This window comes from Ammospiza nelsoni, chromosome 18 (assembly GCF_027579445.1).
Source record: "Ammospiza nelsoni isolate bAmmNel1 chromosome 18, bAmmNel1.pri, whole genome shotgun sequence".
NCBI lineage: Eukaryota > Metazoa > Chordata > Aves > Passeriformes > Passerellidae > Ammospiza > Ammospiza nelsoni.
The window spans coordinates 8,433,431-8,444,978 of record NC_080650.1 but is presented as its reverse complement, the minus strand read 5'-3'; the positions used below and the strand labels follow the sequence as shown (position 1 = coordinate 8,444,978).

The 11,548-nt window shown below is 40.9% G+C and overlaps 1 protein-coding gene across 1 annotated transcript; it reads right to left on the bottom strand.

Moving 5' to 3' along the window:
• Window positions 1–3,268: 3,268 nt before the first annotated feature.
• Window positions 3,269–11,530, bottom strand: SNAP29 (synaptosome associated protein 29). Its single transcript, XM_059484855.1, has 5 exons — window positions 11,282–11,530; window positions 9,693–9,889; window positions 9,362–9,447; window positions 8,325–8,429; window positions 3,269–7,284 (listed from the first exon to the last, which is right to left on the bottom strand). The coding sequence occupies exons 1-5, from the start codon at window positions 11,489–11,491 to the stop codon at window positions 7,127–7,129; spliced, it is 756 nt and encodes a 251-aa protein (XP_059340838.1). The 5' UTR covers window positions 11,492–11,530; the 3' UTR covers window positions 3,269–7,126.
• Window positions 11,531–11,548: the final 18 nt, after the last annotated feature.

Genomic DNA, 11,548 nt, shown 5'->3' with positions numbered 1-11,548 from the left:
GTCATGTTTCTTTGCAGATTTTTGGTTCTTATAATGGAAAAAATGTGATCTAATTAAGTACTAATTTCAAAAATAATATATGAAGGTTGTTATGGAGTAGCTTTTAGTTGCCTCCTCCTTTCTGTACCAAGTCATACTGCATCCAGGAAGCAAAGGGATGATTTCTAGCCCCAGTGCCAGAATTTTCCCTCTTTCATCTTAGCTCTCCACAAGTCATTTGCTCCAACTCAACCAGAGTCCAGTGCTCAAAATTCTGGATGGAGTAAGGCTGGAGCTACAGCACACCAAAAGTGAGTAACCTTTGTGTGTTTCTACCCATATAATGAAGACTGAAACATGTTAATAATAAGCAGCTCTTCTTCTGTTTCTTTGGTCATGCTGGAAGAGACAAACTAAAGAATTGAAAGAAATAAGTTTAGTGTTAAGAAATAAGCACTGTCATGGGCCCCAAAGATCTTTAAATATGTGCATATTTCTCTTCTAGCTCAGAATGTGGCTGAGACAGCACATGATATGTTGCCTGATGCAAGAACTATGTTCAGTTAATGCATATTGCCAAGTCTGTGTCTGCAAACAGGGACTTGATTTGCTATGTCTGGGCTGTGACTGGTCTTACTCCTTCACAAAGACAGCAAAATAGCAGAATACATAGTAGAATACAGGAAACAAGCTTTTTGATCAATTATTCTAGAACAAGAGTAGTCAAATCTAGGCCATAGGATTAAAACACAGCCCGAATCCACTCTCATTTGTGACATAAACATTTTGGAATGGTTTGTCCTTTCCCAGTCCACCCACTCATGTCAAAAAATGATGTGGTTGGATGTGCTGATGATGCCAAGGTCATGGTCAGCTGTGGGCAAGGTCTGGTTAGGCAGGGCTTTCTGAAGTCCTGCCTAAGCAGAGACCTGTGTGTTAGACCTTTTCACAAGTGTGTTACCTCCTCAGCTGCTGGGTTACAAAACAAGGCAGCCTCTATTTCACTGCTGATCTCAGATATCGCTTCCTCTGTCATCTCCATTCATAGTTACATATGACATGCAGAATTATTTTCAGCTCTACTTGGCTTGCATGTAATCCAACTTTGCAGCTCTCCTCTGGACTCTGTAGATACAGCAGCAGGAAGAAGTCACCTTTTGTCCCTTTGGGCCAGGAGGACATGCCAAACATCAATGTGGGTGTGTTCCTGAAGACCAAACTGCTTTCTGTTCATCTGCTCACAGACTTCATAATCCATCTGTTTTCTGTAAAATGCAGTTATTTACAGCAAAGTTCACTTCACAGTACAGTAGCTGCTGTTTATGTTGCTATTTCTGATGAGGCTCAATATTGTCTATTTTTCATTCTATCTCAATGCTGCCTTTAATTGCCTCTTTCCAGCAGATTTATGTATTATCCCTCCCGGCTGTTCACACACAGACTTCCCCTTACTTGGCAACCTTCCAGTCATTCCGTACTACAGAGGTACTAAAACAGCAGAGCAGTTGATGAGAGTTAAAATAAAACTGCATTATGTGGTACTACAGGGCCTACAGCTGACTGAGCAATTGGGCAACAGAGCCTCCGAGACTCAGCAGAAGTTCTCTTCCTTCTCTTGATTTCTCATTTTATACTTTTGGGCAGGTACAAAAAAAAAAAAGGTGGTAGAAGCTTAACAAATGTATCTTGAAATGTTATCTAATGCCTTTATTTATCACTACTCCAGGGAAGAGTATGTTGGAATTAATGATTCTCTCAAATAACAAACGAAAATTGTTCTCACAGGAATCAGCTTCATAACCCTGACACTTGAGACATGTGGGGAAGCAGAGACATTCCCTGGAGATCTCCTGGGGTCATCAGCACAGCCAGGCTGACTCAGCAGTGCATCTGCATGTGCCCAACTGCAAAGATATAAGGAAGCTTCATGGTTTTAATGTGGTGCTCAACACAAATACACACCTATTTCCTAAATAAGTACATTCCTAATTTAAGGCTCCAGTGTCTTGCTGTTTAATGCACCCAGACCCCACTGCTCTGTGATTCCCAGTAGCTGCTGGTGTCCAGTAACACATGGAAACCAGCAGTGTGGGGCTGTGTCCCACAGAAGAGCTGCTGTGGTTGTGCTCTTCACGCTGCCTCACTTGGGCACAGGTGAAGCCCTCGGACTCCTGGCAGGCTGCCACTGTAAACCCAGCACAGCTGGCTTGAGTGGAGAGGAAGGCCTCAATATTGCATTTCAAACACTGATTAGTAAAGGAGGTGACTGGAAAAAAAGGTGTTTGTTTAGCTTATGGGGATTGGAAAAGAAAACAGCTCCAGGAATCCAAAGCTGGAAATGCTACAGCAGTTGGGTACATGGGATTCCTCTGAATGAGCTTCCCTCCCTCCACCTGGGCTGCAAGGATGAAAGTCTCTCAGACAAGTGCTCAACAAGCAGCTGAAATCCAGCTCAACAGAAAGCCATTCAAAAGGGTCAGAGCAAGGATTCATGCAGTAAAATAAATACCTGGAGATGGAAAAATCTTTCTCCGTTTTTCCTCCCACATGTTTTGAAATTATTGTGCCAGGAAATTATTAAATCACACAAGTTTCAGTAATTAATGTATTGCTTGGATGGCATGGAAAATTGCTGAGGGATATGGCTTAAGGAAAATAACTTTCCAAAGTTAGTGACAAAAGATCAGAGAGATGAGCAGGACCACAGCTTATATGGACTTCTGAAAATAGAACTGGTATGGTACTGAATTAGTACTGGTAAAATTAAACTCGACTGCAAAAAATTCAGAAGCCAAGTTCCTCCCTTCACATACAAGTAAGAACCTACCTGAAGGTCAAGACATTCACAAGTTTTCTACCATCACCAAGTTTGGGACCACACAAATACCACAAGTTTTCAAAAAGGTTTGTATCTTTTTTTGCCTTACTCCTGTTTCACCTGTCCCATGTTCACACATACATCCACTTACTGATATTCCTGATAATACCAAATACTGTTGCAAGGTTACTTTTTAAGCAACATCTGGAATGATTTTATCATCACAAATTCTTTTGCAAAAATAAATGCTTGTTTACATTCCTCTCTCAGGATCTAAGAGAGTCTACTCAAGAACAACATAGAAATGTCATACCCTCTTTTATTCTCAGAAAACAAAACCCACCAGCTGCAAAATTATGTCCATGCTGGTACAAATTTAATAGAGTAGGTCCTGTGTTTTAATAGATATTAAGGGGGAATAGCATCAATGAAGTTGTAATAAAAAAATTTGGGAAATAAATGCAACAACTCTTCATGAACAATAAGCACCTTTATTGACTGTCTTGCCATTCAACACTCATTCCACTCAATCTCTTCAACTGCTGAACTACAGTCCAGTTTAGCATTTAAATAAAAGATAATGCAATTTGACTTGTACAAAAAGTGTTATACCTGGGTGGCACAGAATTAAAGTTCTAGTTAAAAAAGCCATAGACACAAATAATCACTACCTGTGATTTGAAAATTAAGTCCTATGTGTTTCAAAGTAAAAATTAACACATATCCTCCATATGATGTTATGCTTGTAAAAATGCCTACAAAAATGTTTGTTCAGAAGGCAGACTGGTTGGAAAGTATTTTCTATTTCATCATTTAACAAATGACATCACTTCACAAGGACTACTAAGCAGCAAAATATTTCAGGTGAATTTCACACATTAGAAGAATCCCTGACATCATCATGTCCCAATGATTTTGGTAGGGCCCATACAGCTCAGCACAGCAAAAAAAAAATCTGTGTAGTACAGTCTAAAATTCAGCTACATATCATTTGTTACAAGATTTAATTCAATGCTCAGGAAATTTAAAAATCAAATACACCTAGGAGTCCAGTAATCAAGATACTGGTTATTCCCATTCCTTTTCCTTGCTGCTTTTAGAATTTTATATCTGAGTTATGAAGGGCATGTGCTGCTTCCCAGTGTTTTAGATCTCTTCAAAATTAATTAGCAAACTTTTTGAGAAACTGGAAATTTGCTTTTCATAAAGTATACTTAAAATGTTTTGGTTTTTTTGCCATCTTCTTCTGACCTTATTAAACTTCTACCCAAGCCAATAAAATTTACCAGAGCTATTTTGCTGCAAGAACACCAGCTTATATGCCAACATGAATATGCAGGCAAAATAATTTATTTTATCAAAAATTAGCACATGAGTGCAAATAAAACTTCTTCTGAAAGTCCTGTACTCTACACAGTTAAAGTTTTTCAACAGTATCCAAGAAGAAATAAAAGTCCATCTGAGGAAACAGTAAGAAAAGCTACTGAAGTAAATCCTTCACTATACATGCAAAATGGCATTTCCTGGAAAAGCAAAAATCATGTGGTTATTTTCCTTTAAACTTCTTTCTCCTGTAGGATGGAAAATTATTCCAAGAGATAAAAAACATCTTCACTACTATAAAATAGTGGTGTCTCCTCATGTCAGTTGGACTTAAGTTTGTTATCAGCAAAAATCAATATGAAAGCAGAGACAAGCAATTCAGTTTGTAGCAGAAATTCTTTTATATCCATGCACCATTTTTTCCTCCTGCAAAAGAAACCCAGTGTGGGAAATGATTCTTTAAAACAAGGCCATTAAAACCAAACCAAAATAATCAATAGAGCAAGAAAACCTAAGGAAAGGCAGGCATACATTACTGAGCAGTGGATGGGGTTGTTAGGAGGAGTTACACCTCTGTATAGACTCCACATGGCTGAGATCCTGGGTTTCTACTCTGCTGGGATCAGGGCATTCTCAAAGGACAAACAGGGATTTATTTTTTATTTCCCTTCCCTGCCTGTGTTTTTAAAGGCATCAGAGATATCCAGGATGCATTGATTATTTCATAAGGCCAGTACAATTAACATTTGCTCAAAAACTTGAGTTAATTCTGTGAAGTAACTTAGACTAAAAATGGAATAGCTTACATGAGAAAGGCAGCACAGTTCACCCTTACATCAAAGATTTTTGCTTGGATTCAAGCTCCAGACTTCTCACTACACATAACACAACCAGATCCTCCAGTGACATTTTTCCTTCATGTGCCATAACTTAGTCAAGAAAGTCTCACTCAGTGTCCACCCTTGTTATCAGAGCAAACACTGAGTTGTGACCCAGTTGCTTACAGGTGAAGGCAGATTTCACACGAAAAGGAGTGTTAATTAAACAAATAAACTAAACCAGGTATAATCAAAATTTTGATCTTCCTTCACTGAGGTACTGAACATATGAACACTAGCAACTATATAATTTACAAAATAAATGTATCAGCTATCTTGAGACATCAAATTATATAATTAATAAATATTCTAACAGAGTAAGATAATTAATCACGGTATAAACCCAAACAGTAAAATTATATATTAATATTAATAGGGTATTTATAATTATTTATGTGCATTAATGATACAAACTGAAAAATTAAAAAGCAATTAAAGGTACTCAATTGCTCTTGAAGTTTTATGACCCTCCAAAAGAGATGTTTTGTGGGGGGGACTGAAATAAATGTCATCAGTAACAAAGGGAACAGACGCTCACCTTAAATCTAATTCACAACTTTATGCCAGAAATAGTATTTTTCCCATAATACTATGTCCAATAAGTGTAGCTTTTTTAGTGATGTATTTTTCTACCAGTGAACTTTCTGGAGACACAGTAAAACAAGAAAGGCTCAGTTTCTCTTATCTCCTTAACAACTGGATGCACCTTGTGGCAAGTGAGCTCAAGGAAACACATCCCTTGAAAAAGGAATGAGTGGGATGTGAATGTGACATCTGTGAGGGGGACAAGCTTGACAGCCCTGAACACCAAAATCTTTCTGTAATTCATAAGGCAATGTGGCACTAGTTCAAAAGAAGTAACAATCTCTTACTGGCCACACGCTGTCACCTGTGATGTTCCAATACTGACACAGGTCCCTTGGCAGACAGCAAGTTCACGCTGTCATGTCTTCAGGCTGGAGCAGAATTGTGATTTTGTTCTAAGTGACCCTGACAAAAGGACAAAACAAAGTGAAAGCCCAAATTCTATCTGGAAGACTCAAAAAATGGTTTTGGGTTTTTCTTCATTTGCAGGAATTATTCATACCTGCTGAGCCAATGCAGATGCACGTGAACCATAGTGGAGTTTCTTAACAATCACATTAATTAGCAAAGCTCAGCATCTGCTCCGGCTGTAATCACAGCTGTAATAAATGCTAAAGAATAGTTTTCTACAATCTGCTTGTGCTATCAGATCAACTCTCCATTTCTGAAATGGAAGCTGATTTTTCAAATAACCACCTAAATGAATAACGTGAGAAACAGCAGAAAATTAAAAACAGATGGTGACCATTTCTGCAAAAGAATCTTTGAGAGCACACACATTTAAGTCCTGATTTTGTTACCCAAACATTTTGGGTCACTGTCAATAAACATTTCTTGCAGACCAGAAGATACCCTTAGAGATTTTACTGACAAGACTGTAAAAGCAAAAGCATTTAGTTACCCAAACATAAAAACCACAATTTGTGGATGCACCATTTGGGCAAAATCATCTTAGGAAAGGGAACACACACAGGATATTACCATTGCTGCATGACACCCTTGATATTTTACAACTTCCACAGAACAGTCCATTCCTTAAGCCCCAGAAATGCTGCAGAACAGTCACTTAAAAATATTTTTGCAGCTGGAAATCAGCATTTTTTTTCTGAATTTAACATATCTGTAGGTAAACAGAATTAGCAACATTTCTTCTGAACAAAGCAGCACATTCTGTTCCCCCTGCCCCCTCCCCAAAACAGAGGCAAAAGTGCAGTTCCTTTTCTCATCACACTCCCAGCCAAGGACACTGCAGGTCCATGGAGTGTGAATCCCTCCACACACACAACGTGGTTACACAACTGAGGGGGCTCCCTGACCCAGTGCTGGGGGATTCCACTTGACATGCATTTTTTCCACGTAGACTAAGAGGAAATGTAAAGTATTGTGCTGACTTAAGGCTATGTAATTTTAATGACAACAGAACCAGTAACAGAGCAGAAAAAAAGGAGAAACAGATACTGCCCAAGATGGTTTTTAAGAGATTGGGTTGAGATGAGGCATTCAGGATGAACCAACACTGAACAAAAGAAATTCTAAAAATCCTTTAAAGCTGTCGGACTTTCCTATCAGTGTTTTTAATGTTGACATCCAGTGTCTCTACTTTCTTTGTGAGTCGATCCAACATGTCATCCTGCTCCTCTATCTCAGTCTGCAGGCCGAGAGCAAGGCTCTTCAGGCGACTCAGCCCAGAGGACATCTCATCTGTCAGGGGAGGGAGGGACCATCAGGAATCAAAGTGCTGAAACACAGATTATCTACATGGATACTATCAGCATTCCTTCTTCTCCAAAAGCCTGGGTTAGAAAACGTTAGATACAATTCCTCAAGTGTGAGTGTTCCTCTGAAATAGAGGAAGCACTGGCATGTTCATAGTTGTACTGTTACGACCAGAAATGGTCACTTCCTCCTTTTTTACACTTTACATTTGGTGTTAAGCAAATGCTTAACACCAGACTGGATCTTTATCACATGACATAGCCTGTAATGTAGTTTTTACCTTTTTAAAAAAATGTATCTCATAGAAAATTTGGTACATATATTCTCTGCTCAGCATACACAGTATGCTCACTACACCTCAACTGTTTTTCTTTAAACTTCATGCAGAGATGATACCAGTGCACTGAAAATTTAAGCAGTTGTTTATCACAGATGGAAAAACTCCCATTTCTAGATTTTCTAAGTGACCAAAAGGTGACAATTTCGTTGCATGATTGATTGGTATAAATACTAATTGAAGTCAATAAGTTTTCAACAGCTTGTGAACATAAGAAATGGGCTTCCACTAGCTCTTATGACCAACTATTTTTCTTTGATTTATTCCTTTCTGATTTTTTCCCAACCTCTTCTTTCTAGGTCAACTACACAGCAACATGTAAGCAAACAGGCGCTTTGTCTACATGCTACAGAACAAAGGAAGGCAAACTCAGCTGAATGGCTTTGAGAAGTAATAAAAAAATTGCAGCAAATCCACAAATATTTAGTGCCTTTCAATTCCTAGCAACGTTTAACAAAACATGTACTTCAAAAGCTGTGCATTGCTTTAAATTGAGTCTAAACTGATGTACCATGCAGATAGTTTTGAAATGCAAGTACAAGCAAATGATTTTTTAAATTGTCATCAAATTTTACATGTTAACTAAACAAAAAAGTGTTGGCAATATATCACTTATTAATTCTATCTGGCTTAGGAGTCAAAAATTCCCAGCTGTAGGACATCAAACAGCTTCAGTTTCCTCACTCACCTAAGTTGGTATCAATTTTCTGGTGGTAAGCTCGCAGTTGTTGGTTCTTTGGGTAGGCATCACTTTGCACTGAAGAAACTAACTCTGCTTTGTTGAAGTCATTGTCTGTTAAAAGTACAGAGTACAGAATATTATATAATAAAGCATGTGAGAAGAGGTTTTGAAGTTTTAGTAAGGCTGTGAAAAATTAGTTTGCACACAGCTGCCAGGAAATCACAGAACCAGAGTACCAGGAGTAGTGCGAGACCATTGTCTGTAGGCCAAGATGAACACTTAAGCTACAATTACTCTCTTTCGGGCTGCCACCTGTAGCTCTGGCAGGGAGCTGGGAGAGAAAAGCAAACCGAGCCCCAGCGCCCACCCGAGCGGGACCAAGGGCTGGGACCGTGACCGGAGCCGCTCTGCCCTCTGCTGGACAGAGCTCGGCACTGCACGGACCCCGAGCTCCCAAAGCCTTCATTCCCTTATTCACACACCATCATCGATATCCTGCTGCTTTCCCACTCTTACTGTGTGAAATAACCCAGGCTCACTCGATAAACAAGCAGTTATTTAGTAGGGAAAAGCCCTCACAGAAGTTAACAATTTGAGAGGAGGAGGAATGGGGCCAAACTCCACACACCACCCTCTGAGAATCAAGAAATAGCTTCTGCATGAAGGGTTAGAATCCATGTCTGAAATAACAAGGACACCGTATCTGAAAACTGTGACAAATAATGGTTAAAAGGAGAACCTCTGAGCGTGCAAAATTTTGGCAAACTTAGGGAAACCCTGTCTGTACACCCTGTGCATTCTCTCCAAATACAAGCACTGGGTCCTTTTAGTCTCTAGCAGGTATAACATCTTCACTTTGGAGATAAAAATTTTAATGGAAACAATTCCCTACAATTCAAAGGATGAAGGCTAGGATACAATCTCCAGATGTTAGGTAGCAAGGTAAGTCAGCAGCTGGGCAGGCTGAAGGGTCTCTGCCTTTATCACTGCAAATTTGCCCCACATAGATGACAGGCATTCAGTGTAAAATAAAGTTAACAAACCTGAATTATCTAGCTTCCTTAAATTTGGATGGCTTTCCTGGTATTTTGACTCTTGTTCTTTACTAGACATCATTGCTTCTTTTAACCTAGGAATAAAAAAAGAAAGCATTACTATTGACCTTGGCATTAAAGAAAAAAGGCAGCTAGACCACCTCAGGAAAAAATGGAAACAATTTCCTAGAATTCAAAACATGAAGGGTGGGATACAAATCTTCAGGAGATTTGTCAGGAGTTTGAAAGAACCACCAGATGTTTTATTTTCTGATTTTCTGGTGACATTTCAGAGATGCTGTGAGAGACAAGTCCCAAATAAAAAATTTATGTCACTTACCTGCTGTTAGCATAGTATTCAGGGGCTCCATTCTGCTCTGGCTTGCTCTCTGGGGGTTTGGCTTTGAAGTAGTTTACCAAGCCCCCCCAGACACTCTTGATGCTGTTGATGTGCCTTTGACTCGTTTTCAAGTCCTGGTCCATTTTATCCACCATCTGCTCCGTGCGCTTCAGAGCCTCTCCCTGCCGGACGAGCTCCTGGGGGCAGTGACAGAGGGAACAGATTTGACATTGGACATTGACAGAGAAACAGATCATAGAGCCAGGATAAGCTGAGACACCAAACAACTAACACTGAACAAAAATAACAGCATTCCTTCACCTGTGCAGGTTATTTCTGAGGGCAAACAGCTTTTTCCCTCATTCCCCTTCCTCCAGGGATTTCACTCAACAGTTGCTTGTCAGCCATGGCATTAGGCAGCTGTAAAATCCTCATCCCTGTGACATGCTGGGTTCTTAGCACCTATCCCAACAGTCCAGGAGTTTTCTCTACTAGCCTCTTATCAAGCTGCCATTTTCATCTGTGGCTGACCACCAGGTGGGTGATGTGGTGAAAATGCACAGGTTTATGGCAGGGGAATGAGCAAGCAGGAAAATTTTTAATGAATGACACCTTAACTGGGAAGGATTGTATTTTCACCTTACTAAGATGTTTCTGATAATTTAGAAATAGAATAACCAAAGGAAATAAACACAAACAGAATTTCTTCGGACTTCAGGAATATTTTAGTTAATTTGAGCAGAGTAGGATTTAGGAATTTTCCTATACAGAACTACATTATTTTCTAATTCAGCAGCACAAGCACTATTCCAAAGTAATCCAAAGATTAATGCTGGCAGAAAAGTTGCCTGTAGCCACCACCAGTGCAAAACAAAGAACTTGTGTTCATATTCTTGCTAAAGTCTGGGAAATTTTAGTTGAATATTCTCTTTTTCCCCCCTCTCAATAAAGCACAAACATAGACTTTAAGTTTTACCACAGGCCCTGTGTCAAGCCTGAATTCTTGATTCCTCACTTGTGATTTCCTGGGCAAACCAATCACGAGTCTGAAAGTTCACAGAAGTCCCACCAAGAGCCCTCTGAGCATAAGGCCTGGCTGCAGCTCGGGGATGCTCTGGGGTTAATACAGTCAACCACATCACCCCAGGAACACCCCATTATAGCAGGTGACACAATGGACAGGAGCTGAGCCCGAGCATAAAGTGCTGAAACAGGGCCTGAGGAATGAAGGAAATGATTAATCAGGGTGAACTGAAGCACATCACAAACAACTAACAGGGAAGGCCCTTCATCTAACCAAAGGAACTGCTAAAAACTTTTTAGTCAGCTAAAAATCAGTAAGAACTGCTGAAAGCAGCTGAAAACACGGCCCAGTCCCAGCCTCAGCAGTGCCCAGACACACCGGCTGTAACCGGGATCTTTCCCTCAAAACCCTGAACACACAGGGGCAGGTTGGCTGGAAAACCCCGACTAAAGAGGCATTTCAGGAAACTATCTAGGGAGATATGCAGGGAGAACAAGACTCCCCTCCCGGAGCGGGGAGCGCAGGGCAGCGCGCGGGCCCCGCGGCTGCTCCCGGCCCGACCCACCTCGGAGGCGGCCACGCCGATGCGCTCGGACTCGTAGAGCAGCGACAGGGAGCGGGTGGTGCTGTCGGCGGTGGCGGCCGTGCGGCGCAGCACCTCCTGCTGCAGGTACCGCTGCCGCTCCGCGCCGCCCGCCCCGCCGGGGGCCGCCGGCGCCACATCCTCCTCCTCGTCCTCCGCGAACGGGTTGTAGCTCCTCGGGAGCGCCGACATGGCGCCGCCGATCGCGAGAGTGTCCGCGGGCAGCGCTCGCCCCTCACGGAACCCCCC